At 42.9% G+C, this 17,358-nt stretch overlaps 1 protein-coding gene across 3 annotated transcripts in view; it reads left to right on the forward strand.

Moving 5' to 3' along the window:
- The window catches only part of elmo1 (engulfment and cell motility 1 (ced-12 homolog, C. elegans)), a 97,367-nt gene extending 80,009 nt beyond the window's left edge, over positions 1-17,358 (forward strand). For all 3 annotated transcript variants that reach the window (XM_005728291.1, XM_005728292.1, XM_005728293.1), the window contains 6 exons: positions 6,560-6,723; positions 8,857-8,969; positions 12,495-12,602; positions 12,986-13,068; positions 15,011-15,088; positions 15,744-17,358. In XM_005728291.1, coding sequence (XP_005728348.1) covers positions 6,560-6,723; positions 8,857-8,969; positions 12,495-12,602; positions 12,986-13,068; positions 15,011-15,088; positions 15,744-15,944 — 747 coding nt within the window. In that variant the 3' untranslated portion in view covers positions 15,945-17,358. The remainder of the gene's footprint in view (positions 1-6,559; positions 6,724-8,856; positions 8,970-12,494; positions 12,603-12,985; positions 13,069-15,010; positions 15,089-15,743) is intronic.

Here is a 17,358-nt window from a genome sequence, read left to right on the forward strand (position 1 = left end):
CTGCAGCGTCTTCCATATGCTTTTCTGTACAGTGCCAAACTTGCACTTTGAGTGTAAAAGCTCTGTAACTGGCCTAAGTAGGAGCTGGTTGCATTATTAATGGGGAAGCTGTGTGATTTAGTTTTCCAGACAACTTCAGTCTACCCAGCATTCATGCATGAACGAGTGCTCTTAGGCCCTTTCCCCCCCCCTTATGCATTACCTCATATAATTAAATAATACCTGATTTTATGTCCTTGATGAGATTGTTAATCACCACCAATTTACTCACGCCTGTGGGACAATTAATGCAGAATGTTCATATTTCCAGCAACAACTTTGTCATAATAATACACTCATTAATGCAACGCTGTACACAAGCCAAGGTCAGCGCTCGGCTTTCATCAGCATTTCTTGATAGACTTGCAGTAAGTGGCGATTTCCCAAGCGACTCTGTTCTGCGGTCATCCATATGGGCTGTGCTGCGCCTCACACAGAGCTGGTTGTTGAAAAAGAGCTCCTCTGACAGTTTGTCTCAGCATGCATTGCTAGCCCTCTAAATATGGCAACAACAGCAGCCAACAGCAACAGCCGGTGTCGACCCAGCATCACTCATGTGGAAGGAAGACTAGAACCGATGCAAGGAAGGTCTTCAGATGTGGTTTGCGGATATGTGGAAATATTAGGAATTTCCATTAATTACTCAACTAATTGTTGTGTGCACTAGTGGTGCTTGCTCCTACTGAGTAATGCTTGGGAGAGGAGGAATACAGCAGCGTATGTGCACTTTAAATGTGCACATTGGGAGTGTGTAGAAGTGTTTTGCCTACAGTACAGTATGTGTGCTTCTCTGTGGTGCAGTAATGCTGTCAAATAGGTCCCCGAGGCATTGACTGAAAGAGAATGGAGCTGCTTTTCCCTGCGCTTTTAAAGTTGCATTTACCCCGTACCACTCTATTTTATTTCATTGAAATACCCAGATATCATGACTCCTTGCATGTCAGCTGTAGGGGGGTTTGGCACATGATTGAAATTTTAATGGATGAGACTAGCGCCTTATCCTCTCAGCAGAGTTAACATAGAGCCGCGACAAAGTTTGTCAGTAGAGTCTAAGAAAAACCAAAGGCTGAAGTGGTGCTGTGACTGCCTCGTTGTTCTGTTGCCGAGCAGTTTGTTTAAGGTAACTCCAGTGATTTTCTTAATATTTTCCTTATATACAGTACTGTCAAAAGACTTCTGCCACCCCTTATTTCTTCTGCCAGGAAAATGGCAAATGGCTGCAGCAATTTATTGAAATGTCAGGGGCCATGCTGAAAAATTAACCCACTGCCATTCAAAGGCTTTCCAGGTGGTATTGCATGGTGGAAAATCCGATGGTACTTTTCTGCGTTCATAATTTCATCACTTTTGATGAAAGATCTTCAACACCACTGGCTAAAATGCAGCCCCAAACCATGACGGTGCCTCCACCGTGTTTTACAGATGGCTGTAGACTCTCTCATCACCTCCTCCATACTTAAAGAAATGAGGGGTGACTTGAGACTTTTGCACAAAGGGAACATTACTATCCCAGTTATGATAATTATTACTGATATTTAAAGATATATCCTCTCAAGTTCCTTTCAGTTGTCCCCTCTGTAACCAGCACACGTGTGCCACTGACAGCAGCTAGCACGCAGTCGTTGTTTCAGCTCAAGCTTTCAGTGCTCCGGACCAGTGCGAAGCAGTTAAAGCACAACACTATGCCAGTGTGTTTGTGCTGTCTGACTCCTGTCAGACGGAGATCTGTGTTTTGTCGTGCCTCCCCAAACGTCTTCTCACACAGGCTGCAGGGCTGAGTTAGAGCAAGAAACCGCACATTTGGCATTGTTGGCAAAGATTACTGTCACTATGATTTCGGAAACAGAAACCAGAGTGAAACAATGTCTGTATTCACAAAGGAAGCTCGTCTTAATATGGACTTAATAAACTAGGCAGCTTGCATCATCGATACTGATGTTTTTTCCCAGGATGTTTTACAGTCGTATCCTACCTATAAATCTTCAGCCACATAAAGATTTCTATTTTTTCTTTATTTTTAAACTCTGCCTTTTTATCAGCTTTTAAATTTAATACAAACCGTACCCACCTCCCCTCTCCAGGCAGCGTGATAAGAAACGGGCATCTTTTAATGTCCATCTCTGTGGCATTGTTTTACTTTCAATGACATCATGGTCAGCTCTCAAGAAGATAATTGTTTACTGAATGTGGGACATCGTTGCAGGGAGGAGAAATGTAATGAATGATCCCCTTTATTCATTTTTTTTCTGCTAGTCACTTAAAAACCCCAAATCTGACGGGAATGAACTTGTATGCGCAGATAATTATTGCACAAACACGTGCTGGCGTACATTCCTTTTGTATGCGAGCAAGCGTGCATGGTTAGTCTTCTTCATTTACGGCCTCATTGGCACCGTGTGAGATCGACTTTTTGATTGCTTTCACTGAGTTATCAGCGAAGTCGTTGTTCTGTGATTACTGCGTTGTTACTTTGCCCACCAAAGTCTTACCAGGACAATCTCCAGTTTTTACCACACAGGCGTGAGTGGCGGGTGAGCAGTTGACTGGCAGCTGGTAAATGATGTCATTAGCATCTCTCAGGCAAATGGAACGGCGGTGACAGTCGATTGGTCGTTGAGAGGGGGAAGGTAATTTGTTCCGGCCGATGATGGAGAAGCCGACTAGAAGAAAGGAGAAGGACGAGGAGATGGGAGCGTGGTAGACGCGTCAGTGGCCGGCTCTTCATTACATGGACTTGATGGCTCATGGGACAGCATTTAATTACTTTTGCCGACTATTGCTCTGCTGTCCAACTTCTCTCTTGCAAAGAGCTACAAGTAAGAATCACTGACTGTTGTCTAGAATAGATTAGTGCATGAGGGGGAAAATGGAGAGAGGCAGAAATAAAGATAGAGGCGACGACCGGGATGAACGATTGGCCACTTAAATCATCTAAAGTGTACTTTAAGATGACGCCATTCCAAAAGCGGAGCCTAAATTTGGTGCTGAGGATTTCTCAGCTCAGGCGGTAAAAAGTTTGTTTCAGCGTTGACGTCATCTCACCTCTGCCAAGGTGCTCTCTGAGCAATCGGTGGATAACAGAGAAGGATGAAGATAAAATATTCATAATGCCCTGTTGTGAAAGGACCATGTGTTCGTATTAAATGTGATGAATATTCGAAGTGTTAATTAGCATCAGAGCAGCCACATGGGCCAACAGAATTGTTTTCCCGGTGAAGACATGACTGCAAACAAGGCATATTAATGAACAATCCCCAGAGACAGCTGGGCTGAAACACCAGAGCTGGATGGCGGTCTGTCCCTGGAGATTGAGATTAGGTGAGAAAGCAGGCTACAGGTGACAAGAAGATTCGAAAACGTCATTTCAGGGGTGGTCTTCAGTGTACTCCAGATTCCAACTGCAACCGTTTTTGTCACGGTTTTATTATTTTCTTTATTTTTTAAAAGATTCTTAGTGACATAATGTTCCTTAATGGCAACCTGACACCTCATTTGTAATCCTAATGGGGAAATAAATTCATTTTAGGCTTAATTATCACTTTTATAGGCGTGTGTGTGTGCAAAAAATGATGGGGAAGTCGGTGAGGGTGTGATTAAAAGTAGGGGAAAGGAGTGATTGCAAGTTGCGGCTTCATCCATTTGCAATTTTCAGCTCAAAGAGGAGGATGAGGAGGAGGCTGCGGTGAGGGGCTGAAGCTCAAAAGGCAGTCTCGGGGTGCTGTAAACCTGTCACAACCTGGACGCCTGTTTCACCTCGTGAAAATATGGCATTCATGTTATGAGGATGCACAGGTGAGGACAGGACATGGAAAAACAGATGGAGAAGTCATCCAACAGTGGGAATATGGATGTGCATGGATTTATGTCAATTTAGTCCCGACTGGTGCAGAGGGAAAACATCAACACTCGCCCTCTAGTGGACACACTTTTTTGGGGTGGGACGTTTACGTTTTTTAACCTGTTCATGTTGCACTACTGCACATCAGTTAGTAAAGAGATTCATATCTCATCACTAGAAGAAGCCACATTGTCCATGCAGTTCTTTTTAAATATAGTAAATCATAACATTTTTACTCAGTGAGCATGTTGGTTTCAAAGAGCCCTCGTGCACAGCTGTCGGGATTGTTATGAAAATGAAATAATGAGGTCAATACGTTGCATAAATGGGCTTTATCTTCATCCAGTACGGAGCTTCTTTGTGACCAACCAAAGATCCTGATTTTGGCTTTTATGCGCTCCGTTAGGGGGGATTTGAAGGATGCACTTTTGTACAGTCGTTGATGTTTTGCATTAGTTATAGTGCCACTTAGATTTGGATTATATTAGAGAAAAACCACAAATCCACTAATGCGAGTCTGTGTCTGGGCTTTGTAAATGAATCACACTGCATATGGTCAAAGTCTCAGCTCTGTAAGTGATTCTTCAGAGGAATCTAATGGCCTGTCATATCTGGTCGCTTAAATGTACTAATTTCAGAGGCCAGCTGTAACATTGCCAGTGTGCTTGCGGCTCTGTGTAACTCCCTCTCTGACCTCCCGACACTCCTTGTCTCCGTGCTTGTCACCTTTTTGCATGTGTTTAGTTCCCAGGATTAATTTGTTGCCCATTAGTTTGGAAGTCAGTCATTACCGCCTCCAAACATATTTTATTCCAAAAGTTAATCCCCAGATTAAAGTTTGTAATCGGTTACAAAAAGACTTTTTTGTGGTGAAAGCTTAATACCAGCATTTTACCACGAGACTCCATCAGATCTAGAATTAGACATGGGTTAAGTTCTTTTTCTGGCAATATTGCTGAGCTGCTCCAACTTCCCCACAGGAGACTTTGGGTCAAGGCCTCCTCTTAATGCTTTTTAACACAGAGTACTGCTGATTCTGATCTAAGAGGATTAACTTCAATCGCCTGCGTCATCTGGAGTGTTTTTGTTTTTTGGTGCCGAGCTGGGGTTTATTCTGTGCCTGCTACACTTTCACCAAGTCCAACCTATTTTTAATGCCCTCACCCCTCGATCTGAGTAGTGTGAGGCCACAGGTTAGCAAGTTGATGAGTAATCGCTTTGCAGTAAAAACAAACAAGAATAATATTACGTAAGACGATGTTTGGGATCTTAGCTGGGTTTTGGCATAGCTGTTAAGAATGGGAAGCTGAGAGATTTCACCGATCACGAATGTAGAAGTATCCATTTGTTCTGTGCACGTGTTAGCACAAAACATGATCTCAAACTCTCATCATCTCCTAATTTAATAAAGTTTGTAAGAAAGCGTCTCCAGAGGCTGGAAACAAGTGTGCTCTTAAGCACTCGATCAAGCCAAATCAAAGAGAACAGAAGGCGGACGTTATTTCTTTGCATCACCTCAGTGTGATTCGATCTAGCGAATCAGCATCTGCAGGCTCAAACGGCGCTTCTGACAAAGTTGATCTGTCATCGTATCTGCCGTCACATCATCTCCAGTTAGTGGAGGAGCAGTGCTTAGCCAGAGAGAAACGGTAAAAAGTGTTTTTGAATGAAAGCTGCTCTCTTTTTGAAAGTTCTGTTTGAAACTTTTCAGGACGTTTTCAGTCAGATTCCTTTTTCGTGTGTTGGGAAAATGCGTTCGCAGATCAAGAAAATTCAGGATCTTTGGATCACACCAGTGTTAACGTTCTAATTATGCAAACTGCAAATCACTTGTCAGAGCACAAAGTTAAATGGAAGCAGCTGTCATCCAGTGTTTGAGCCCAGGACTCATTTTCTAAAATGCTTCAGTGTGACTAGAGAAGGATGAAGAGCTTTTATATGCATAGCCAGCGTGTTACTGTCATAAACCTGGTTTATTACTCGTCCTAGCTTTTGTGTGATTTTAACCATTCTTTATGGTTTCTGGCACTTTTGTTATGTCATGATAGAAACTTGTGTAAGCTCTTCATTTGTCAGAGAATTTCCTTGCGTGTGTTTTTTTGAGTTTTCTTGCGTGTGCCGCACACCAACACGTCAATTACTGCGTTTCCTTTTTATTGCACGAGCAGTTAAAAGAGGTCATTTATTGATCTGGCTCTGTTGTCTCTTTTGTCATTGCTCACTTTAGACAGTGTGCAGATGCTCTAAAATAAATAATCCAGAAATGCTTTTGATGACTTTGAAGAGCACTCCTATCGCGCTTCTGCACCCATTTCCAAAAAACTGGTTTTAGCTGAATTTTAATACTGTGAACAAGTTCTGTCATGTATTTCCCCGATATACGATACTTTTATTCGACTACCCACTGCTAAACTGATCTCCTTTGCTCTTTTTCTACTTGATGCCCAATGAACCAGACTGGATTAGAAGCTCAAGTTCTGGAAAAAATAAAAGGCATAAATCCTTTTGGAGTGAAACGCTCCCCTGAGCCTAAAATTTGGGTGGGGTTAGAGTCAGGGGGGTGATTTTGACTTCCTGTGTCTTTTTAGATGTAGTACACGCTCTCTGTCTTCACCCATTATGTCTCCTGCACCCTCTATAATCTCATCTTGCGCTCTTTTGCTTCTCTGCTCTGCTGTGCAGGTAATGCAGGTGGTGAGGGAGCAGATCATGCGAGCACTCACTGCCAAGCCTAATTCCCTGGACCAGTTCAAGAGCCGCCTGCAGAACCTGAGCTACACAGAGATCCTGAAGATACGTCAGTCAGAAAGGATGAATCAGGAAGACTTCCAGTCCCGCCCCATCCTGTGAGTCATGCAGTCATTTTTTTGGTTTGAGTTTTGTTTTGTTTTTTTGCATAAACTCTAAACTTACAAAAGCATGCATTTGACAGAGGGTTATATTGTTTGAAGTGTTACACCAAAGCTCTCAAAAGCAGCAGCCAAATGCTTTATTTAATATGAATAGTAGCTACTAATGTTTTATTCATTCATGTTGTAGAGCTTTGCAGGAAAAGCCACTCTGAAAACAATGAAAACTACAGCTAGGTGATATTCCTGCTGGTATATGGAAGTGCATGAGAGCATAATATGTGTCTACAAATAGCTGTAGTACTTTTCTCCTGATCTCCAACTTGGCCCACAGCAGGTTGCGTCTGCGCTTTGCTCTTTTAATTGAAAATATACATAAAATTCAAATTGATTGCAAACGGTATTCCAAATGAATACTCCATTAATGACCCTCCTGCTCACTGCGCTCGGAGAGCTAGCCCGTAATAGATCACTCATTCAATGATGCAGGTCCGGTAATGAAGAGCATTGTTTTGTCCTGCCTGTATTTAATGGAGTAGGTAGCACTATTGAAAAATCGTTGCATCAAGAGAGCTTGTCCCTTTGAAGAGTAAACAATGCCTTAGGCAAGGGCTTATTGAATCAATATTGGAGGGGTAGAGACCAAACTTTAGTAAGCAATTAAACCCGGTGAAAAAAGCAACACAAAATAAAGAAAGTTGCACAAAAGTTTTTATATAATCATATTTAACAGATTGGTTTGAATCACTTTCCTGGTTAATCTAGCACACACCAATTCATTGCTGCGTCCTTCATTAATGAGGAAAAGATGAGATGCACCCAGTCTATGTGAAGTGATTTAAAGCCAAGTGAAAATGAAACGGCACACTTTAAAACTGTATCACAGCTGTGGAGAAGAGCTGAGCATCGCAGAGCCTCTTCTAAAGACTGCCGTCGGAGTTTTCCTCTAATCTTTGCAGCACGATTAAGAATTGTAAACACAATGAGCTGAGCACGTCAGACCAGATATTTAAACGAGCCCTGCTTTACTCGCTGCGACCGCTCGCACTTCTCAACTACAAATTATTGGGGGGAATGAGTTAAATGAAAAGAAGGTGAAGCGACACTTTCACTTCACTTCAAAGCTGCCCGTCTTTGTAGACGTTCTGAGCTTATTATTTTATGTAATTTGAGATGTACAAAATCTACACCTTAATTCAATTGTAATAAGTGGCCAAGTGTACATTACCAGGAGGCCCGTGCTTCATTGCTTTCATCATTTAAACACTTGTTAACAACCACAGTGCCTTTTTTGCGGAGGTCTGTTCGTACAAGACGTTCAATTTTCGGTGAATGGATTCAAATTTAAACTGAGGAGCTGCTTCCCGAAAAGACGAAGCAACAAAGTAATCTGAAACTCTCAGGCAAAAGCAGCCTCGCCCGTGTCGACCTCAGTCATGAGCGCGGCGCATGAAGTGGTAAAGACGAGCTATCGTCATCCATCCTTTCCCAGCCATGCCTTTCTCACTAGCTGTTTCTTTAAAGATGTCAGAGCGAATGTCCTAACACAGATCGGTGTAATGACTGGAATCACCAATGAGGCAAATACATGCCTAGGGAGGGCCAAGCAGGGAGACGGATGAAGGGAGGAATAAGCGAGTGAGCCCGAAGGAAGACGACGATGCGATCAGGAACGCCGAAACATAAAATTCTCACAGTCAGTAATATTTCGACGGTAGAAAACAAATGTATAGTAAATGTGATGAGAAAGGACTCGGCTGTAATAATGATGGAGAGCGGCACTGCTCAGGCAGATGATATACATAATTCATGTTGACCGGTGCTGTGTGCTCTGCATTCGTATGCAACGGAAACAACACACATACATGAAGCTGCATGAATAAACGAGAGGAAATCGAGCAGATGCTTCAGAAACACAGGTTTCCGCTGATCCAACCTCACGAGATGCTGTGACATATTTGCTGTGAAAGTGTATGTCTGTGTGTTTTGGCCCTCTCTGTTTCATTTCCAACAATCTTATTGACAGGGTGGGTCTTGTGACTTCGCTGTCACCGGCTCGCCACACCGGGTGCGGTTAACGGGATTTAAACAATTCTCTTAAAGCAAGGGTGTGTGCTTGTTTTTCGGCAGGGAGCTGAGAGAAAAGATCCAGCCGGAGATCATGGAACTGATCAAGCAGCAGAGGCTCAACAGGCTGTGTGAGGGCACTTGCTTCAGGAAAATCAGCAGTCGCAGGAGGCAAGGTGAGGCGCAGCATTCACACATGTACGCACACAGGAGCAAACACGAATTTACAACCATACAAACTTGACTTTTGGTCATACACATCAGAATCCACTGCCACGCCTCTTGCATCCACAAAAGATCTGCTTCTGTTTCCTCCTTTGTCTTCTTCTGTTCTCTGTTTCCATCGCCTTATTCTCTTTTCCATGTGAAAACACCACGGGAGATATTTTATCTGAGGGGGATCTTTGAAGCTGTGGACTGCTGTGCGTCTGCCGTCATGATCGCTCAGAAGTTTTCTGGCTCTCTGAGCCTTTGAGGCAGACACATAGTGAAACTCTGCCTCTCTCCTCGCTGCATACAGAAAAGCAGGAACACGCGTGTCTGCCTTGAGGTGCACGCGCGGCGTCTTCCGTCTCCTTTTGCTTCTGCACATACAGGGAAAGGGCGCGCTAACAAATGCAGAGGCGCATAAAGCCAAAAGCCCTGTAAACACACTTCTGTTTGCTCATCTTCAGACACATTTGAGGGGAAAGCTTTGAATGGAAAGAATGAAAGATGACTGTGATAATCCCCAGTTCTACACTACAGAGGATGTGGTGAAAATATCAACCCGGTGTATTGCCTTTAGAGAATAACACGAGTGTGTTGTTCAGGAGATATTAGGACGCTCCCATTTAAAGCAGCACAATGGAGATGAGAGCAAAAGGAATAAAAATTGAAAATCCGGCAGACTGCTTGCATTCAAATCATTCCACCTAATATCGCATTTCACACTCGCTGCCACGAGAGAGAAGGAGCAGAGAGGAATAAGAGAAGCGGGAAAGAGAGGAGTAGCAGGTATAATATACTGCTCTTCACTCACAGAGGATTTAATCTGCCTGAGGCCTCATCCCTTCACTCTTCTGTCCCCCCACCTTTCCATAACCCCTCTCTGCCACTTTTGCCTCTACAAATACATTAAATTAAAAAAAGGAGCCCAGTGACAAGCTTAGGATGTGGTTTGGTTCGCTGTTATTGCATTGCTGTCAGAAGCTACCCTGCAGGAACTGTACTTTTCAATAAGGCAAATCAAACTGACTGACTGAGTTTAGACCTCGTCCTTTTCTTCTTTTTTCTTTTTTTCCCCTCCATGCACCAATTTATTCTGGCATTTTAAAACCTGATCACTGATGCATTCATCTTGGCAGCTGTCATCCAGATGTTGTCATAGCCGGATGACGGAAACGGAGAAGTCGAAAAGAAGCACAGAAGTTGGGGAGAAAAACAATTGAGTTAAAAAGATTATTCAGGACAGACGTTCAGGTGGAAACCGTCAGCCGGATTAAGTGTCTGATCTTCTTCACTGCTTGTGGCCGACTGATTTACGCTTGTCTAGGTTTTCCGGAGCAGCATGCTGTGATTGAGCTCATATTACCATATCATGGTCATCATTACTTCACAGAGATCCTAGAAAGCTTCTCAGTGGAACTGGGAACACGCAGCCTATGTGGATCCTACACAAAAAGAAAGCACGCTGGACCCTTTTAGAACACGAGTGTATGTAAAGCTATTTTGGAGCCCTGCTGGATCTGACACCAGCCTGTGGGGTTCCACCGGCTTTAATCTGCTGCAACAGCAACTATAGCCAAGTCATCTGCCTGCTACAAGCTAGCTGTAGCTGATATCGCCTCTGAGGAGATTGCCGTTTATCCACAACACTCCTGCACCCCCATTCATCAGCGTCTCTCTGTGGCTTGCTTTGTATCCTTCCTCTGCACGTGTGAATTTATGCATTCTTTATTTACTTCTTCCTTCATTAATACATGTTGCTCCTATCTGTTTTCCCACTCTATCTAAATCTCTAAGGCTTTGTTCTCGTGCTGGTACTGACAGCAAATTCATGCATTGAAAAGTGAGAAGCTCCTCTTCTTGCAAAGCTTAAGAAAGCAATGCCACTACGAGGCGATCATGCTTACCTAGTCAAAATTTTCCTTTATCTTTGGTGCCTCTCTTAGACAGATTTCCCAGTTATTACTTTTATTAAGTCTCTGTATGCTGGAAGTGTTTATTTTATACATGCAGTAAGTTAGATGGGCTCTTACTGTCCCCTCACGCAGTCCTCAGCACTCCACAGCTTCTTGTGTGATTATTTCAAAGACTCTCGTCCCGACATAAAATATTAATTAAGCTGACTTCAGTGCATTTGAATCTTCTCTCTACTCCCCATGCTGCCCATTACAGGAAAACACTTTTTAAAAGGTCAGCTTGATGGCACTTTAAAGTTGGAAAGAGTGCTATGTGTGCCATCTTAAGTGCAGGATACTGCAGGCACTTTGTGTAAATGCTTTAATGCAAAAGTAAACTTTAAAATTTGACCTAATTCTGTTAAACGTTATCGCTCACCAATGTTCTGGTTGCTGACTTTGTGATTGTTACGAGTGATACGAGAGATAAGTCTAACATCAAAGACAGCAAGAAGACGAGCATGCACTGCTGCACAGACACACCCTATCAGTTAAGATGAGCAGTTTGAGAGCCTCCCATCCCCTCACAGCCACTGCGCAGATCTCTTCTCAGCTCCCTGTGGACCAGTTCCACTCGAACCAATGGCCTGGCAGCACCGACTTTCTATTTTCAGCAATTAGGATTTGGACTGTGCACGCACCGAGCCGAACTCCCCAGTCTGTGCACTCTTTCTGCCAGCTCAGCTCGATGCCCACCTTGCCAGGAAACGGCCGACAAACACCAGGCTGGAGGCAGAGGCTGCTGATGGAGACAATAACCAGCAGTGTGTACAGACACAACTGGTGCTGAAGCTGCTGGGGGATTGCTCAGGAGAGCGTCCACGAGAAAAACACACCAACACGATTTTGACTTGAAGGGTCCTCTTAACGGTTACAAGGATGTGACAACCTATGCACAGTAAATTTTTTTGCTCACCTAATTTTAGGCCACTTTTTAAAAAAGAATCAGATAATATTTTGCTGTCGTATATAGCTGATATAATTGATGCTTTATCTTTGACAGCCTTTGTAATGTTGGATGTGAGCTTTGATTGCCTTTTAGAGAGAACCTTAGCTTTTGATATTAAAAGACTGTCATTTTTTACCTCATTTCCTCAGTCTTCACAGAAAAGTAGCTTGGATCCCAAGGACCCGATATACACTTCGTTTAATCAGGTCACAGTTAAGGGTTCATGCTCTTTTGAGCCTTTTGAGTGAGAGTTAAAGAAACCTGGATGTCCTTTTGTGATCTTGAATCGACCGTGTTTTCTGCTGTTGAGTCATTGTTCGGTGAAGAAGGCCGCCAGTTTTGTTGTTGCCCGTCCAGATCCCTCCCTCCCTCCCTTAGTGGAGATCATCGTTGCCCATCTGTGGATTTTCCTCAAGGCTGTTTTATTTTTTGACACATATTTTTTGCCATGCTAATTTTCTCTGCTGTTGATGAGTCATGCAAATCCATACCCGTGTGATGCCTTTGCCAGCTACTGCTTATTTCATAACACCTCTAAATCTGCTTCTTACTCCCTTCTGTCTTCCTGTCTTTCTCATCATTTGTTCTAGATAAGTTTTGGTACTGCCGTCTGTCTCCGAATCATAAAGTCCTGCACTACGGAGATCTGGAAGAGAGCCCTCAGGGCGAGGTGCCCCATGACTCTTTACAGGACAAACGTGAGTAAAACCTTTAATAGTTTGTTTGTTTTTTTTACAGTATTTTAGCACAATTTCTATTTAACTGCTTTCCCAATGACTTGCAGAGGAAAATATTTATCAGTATTTTATGTTGATTTCCTGCAAAAATGTGTGTCTTGCCGAATTCAGAGACGAGCAGCAGTCACCGACACTAACAGTTGGCTTTTTACAGACAGTGTTAACATCAGTTTTTCTTGTGGGCCTTGCACAGTGACAGATTTGGGGAAAATTTAAAGTTTTAATCACTTGAAGGAAAAAGGAAAAAAAACAAAACAAGAACCCATATGGAATAGCACAGTTGTCAAGAGGATGATGATGTTGTTGTTGTCGTTGTTGTAAACTCACTTCTGTCCTCTCTGCAGTGCCTGTGGCTGATATCAAAGCTGTTATCACTGGCAAAGACTGTCCTCACATGAAGGAAAAGGGAGCCCTGAAGCAAAACAAGGTGTGTGTTTGTGTGTGAGCGTGCGCACACACATGCACGTGCACATGTGCATGTGTGTGGGCGGGTGGGTGTGTATCCAGGCGAGAGAATGAGTTCCTGTGTATGCGAGAGTTGCATAACGAGGACGTCGGTTACATAATTTCGCTTTAGGAAATAACACAATAACTTGCGTCTCAGCGCTCTGCACAGAGGCGTCTCCGTCAGAGGCCTCGCGTAGAAATAAGTCACCGAATAGTCCGTTAGTTACAGACGACAATTACGCCAGAGGCGCTAAAAACGCGCTGGCATCTTTTCTTCGCTGTGAAGGTGTGATAGTAACGTTTGGGCGCGCCCTCTGCGGTGCCTCAACCAGGGTGAAAGAGCCATCATGTCTGCATCTGTGTACACATCAGCTCTTCCTCGTTCGTACTTTTCCTCTGCAAACCCTCGGCCCCCACCCACGGGACTCCGATATATTGGATCTTGGATAAATAGCCTTGAAGACAAAGGAGCACGCCTCCTCTCTGCTTTGTCTCTTTTATTACCTTGTCGATAAGCGCAGGTCTAGGAGAATGACCTGAGGGGGGTCTGTGGGCTGTCTAGCAGGCCTGTCCCAGCCTTGTGAATGAGAACATAAGCACATTTCATTACTCACTGTTAGAAGACCAGCCAAAGTCACCTCTACAGACTTGAGAGCAGAGCAGGGAGTGCACCGTTTGTGGGACACTGGAAGAATAGAGAAGTGTGAAGTGTTTCCATATTATCTCCCAAATTCCTCCAGATATGTTACGTTACAGCATCACACAAATGATTGGAGGATATATGACAAGTGTGGATGATTGCATGCTTTGCTGTATTTCCACAATGTTCCAGCGATTTATAATGGGACCAGTTTATGTGGGGGGAAAAAATCATCATCATCTAAAAAGCAAGTGCACATTTATTATTTAAAAAAATATATATTGTGGGAAAGAGGAAATTAAATTAACCCATTACCAAAAAGACTGCTGCAGCACCAGTAAAAGGTACATGCACTTAATAAGTTCATAAAAAGAAAAGCAGAGCGGTAACAAATGAACACGATCTGTCTTTTAATTGCACCAAAAAAGAGAGGAATTAGCTTTGAGGTCATAAACCTGGAAAAACTAACAATGTTGTTCATTTAACACTCATTTCCTGCTTACCGCTGAAACGCTCAACAACTGTTTCATGAAATGCACGGACTTCCTCAGGAATAACTTGATCTACAGTATCCAACAACCAGTCACTCCATCAGCTGTTCTTTGAGTTAAGTAATTATAACAGGTTCTTTACTGAATCAAGAGGGTAAATATAGTAACGACTGCCCTTTTAGATGCTCACTGTGTGAGTGTGCAGCTTAAACCGGCTGCACAGAGTAGATAGAATTACTCTCAGCACTACTTTGTTTTTCTTTCCCTCTCTGAGTCAAATCTGACCACAGATTCTTTTAAGCTCTCCTCGGCTCCAGGCTCAGCCTCTGACTGAGTAATCCCCTACTGGCTTCGTAAAACCAGACGCTAATTTCACACAGATAAATTACTTGCATACATCTACAAATCTGGCTCTGTCACTACACTGTCCTCCTTCTCCATCCAGTTAATTTCATAAAAGAGACTGAAGTGAATTTGTCTTTTTTGTCCCCGATCCCCAGCCCCTACTGCTATTTTACAGTAGCTAATATAAAAAGATCCCTACATATATCTCACTGGTACCGGATGAGTTAATGTGCAGCTGATATAACAGATGGTGATGGGACGTGGAGGAGAGCAGCATCGCGCTAGTATGGCAGCATTGTACTGTAAATCTCACCTGGTATTTCTTCTTCTTTTCTTTTTTGCTTCTACCTCTCTCTCCGTCCCACCTCCTCCACTCTCGCTCGGTCTTTGCACCATTTTCTCCGCCTCACATTCTCCCTCTGCTTTTCACTCTGTCCTCTCTGCAGGAGGTGTTAGAGCTGGCCTTCTCTGTCCTCTACGAGTCGGACGAATACTTAAATTTTATCGCTCCTGACAAGCATGAGGTAAGCTGACCCTGCAGTTGTTGACAGTGTCACACAGAATGAACGTGTGGGATTACGCATAGAGATCCAATGCATGGTTTATGCAGGTATAGAGCTGACACTTAAATAGTGGAGAGATGCCTTTATGGACAGATATAATTTCATCGAAAAACAAGTATAAAGCTTGTGCAGGTAAAGTGAAAAAAACATGTTTTCTGACGTGTAAAGCATAACTAGCACTGTTTAAACGTTGCATATGAAATGATGAGCGTTCATAGTGCACCAGCCTGTTTGCCGTTGGCTTGGAATGAACTTTATTTGGACTTCTGACTTAACAATGACTCGACCCAGTTTACCTGACTTCATTTTAGTTTGCCCCAAAAGGCTTTAAGACAGCTCTACTTATAAATAGCTGATAGTCCTTGGGGAATGTGGCAAATAGAATTGCAATGTTGGTTGTTTTTTATAGATTGGGGCCAAATATAACTCACTGTAAACAAAGGTGTAATGCCTGAAAGCTTTCGCTGAGGAATATAGAAACTTTTTGCCTTTTTTTAAGGTGTTTTCTCTGTTTCGCAGAGTAGATTTTAGAGGTTTTGTTCTTTGTGCCGTACCTTTTTTTTTAACCATTCTTATGAATATTCTAATTAACGTGCCTCTGCCCGTCTCTCCGCAGTATTGTGTGTGGACAGATGGTCTGAATGCCCTCCTGGGTAAGGAGATGACCAGCGAATACACCAAATCTGACATGGACACCCTGCTCTCTATGGAGATGAAGCTTCGCCTCTTGGATCTAGAGAACATCCAGATTCCAGAGGCCCCGCCCCCGATTCCCAAAGAGCCTAGCAACTATGACTTCGTTTACGACTGTAACTAGCTGTACGACCCCACAAGCCCGAACCCGAAACAAACCCCAAACCCACTGTATTCACTGGACCGGTCCCCTTTTCTTATAAACTGGAACAAGAATAAATAATAAAAAACAAACAAACATATAATATAAAAAAAATGAACTGTGATTGAAAGAAAAAAAAGGATTTCTTGAACTATTTTCCTCTTGCTTCTTGCTAGATGTTTATAAGGGAGAAAATGGTGCGTATTAACGATAACTGTTTGCACTTGAGGGACTTGGGGGTCGATGCAGAGTCATCACGTTGCCATGGAGAAGAGAAACCAGGAAGTGTTTGTTTGGCCTGTCGTTGGTCGTCCCACGTCTCCTCCTCCTCCTTCACTCTCCTCCAGTGTCTGGTGTTTGAAGACATTCACCCTTTTCTTCTTCTTGGCTGCGGCGCTTACTGTCATTTTGCTTCAAGAATATTGTGGACAAAAAAAGCTTAGAAATTCCATTGGATTGTCCTTCCTTTATGTTCATGTTATTATTGTTCCTCAGGGCTTTTGTCACTAGGGGGTGAAGGCTATAGGGATCAAGATGGTGGTTGTGGGATTCAAGAGCAGGGAAGGACGATTGGGCGTCAACGGGGAGGGGGGCGTCAACTTCCCCAGTAGTATTTCCTGTCACATTCCCACTTACAGTAGGACAATTGTGGCAGCTAAGTGTTTCCCAAGAGGCTGAATTACCTTTTAAGATGAATACTTTTTAAAAACAGAAAGAGAAAAACTAGTGTCGTCTGTCTACTCTGCCCTGCTTCACATGTAATAGAGACTGTTAGAAAAAGTCAATCCTTGAAATCCAGGCACTGTACCACAGTAAAAAGCCTCTTTTTGAAATATAAATGTAATTATCCCACCACTGCTTATTGCTTATTGTACACACCTACACAGTGGCTTTGCCATAGAACAACTGTAAAAGCGCCACCATTGTGCAACACGCGCTCAAACACACACTTGTCTCTCGCTCGTTTGGGTCTCTCGTTGTAAAGACTGCTGTACACAACATTCCTAAGCAATATTTTAGCTTTTTTTTTCTTTTGTTTCGTTTATCATTTGTAAAATGACTACGATTTAGTGATTTTGCTTTAGAAAAACGAAAAAGAACAAAAATTGTGAACGTGCCGGGTAGTTAGTATTGCAAAATGTAAGTTAGTATTTGATCAAGGGAAGTTGACATTTTTTGTGTATGTTCAGGACCATATGGCCACAAAATTGAGAGTTTATGTATTTTTTTAATTTAAAAGCAGATCGTGGTTGTTATTTCTAAGTATGATTTATATATTCCCCCCTCCCCCTTCCTATTTAATGCCTTCAGATTGTTTTGTTTTTTTTCTTTAGGATTTTTTTCAAAGCCCCTCAAAACTGCTGTTTACATTAAAGGTTTAAGAACTGTAACCACT

This window comes from Pundamilia nyererei, unplaced genomic scaffold (genome assembly GCF_000239375.1).
Source record: "Pundamilia nyererei isolate P.nyererei 1_Seehausen unplaced genomic scaffold, PunNye1.0 scaffold00028, whole genome shotgun sequence".
NCBI classification, from domain to species: domain Eukaryota; kingdom Metazoa; phylum Chordata; class Actinopteri; order Cichliformes; family Cichlidae; genus Pundamilia; species Pundamilia nyererei.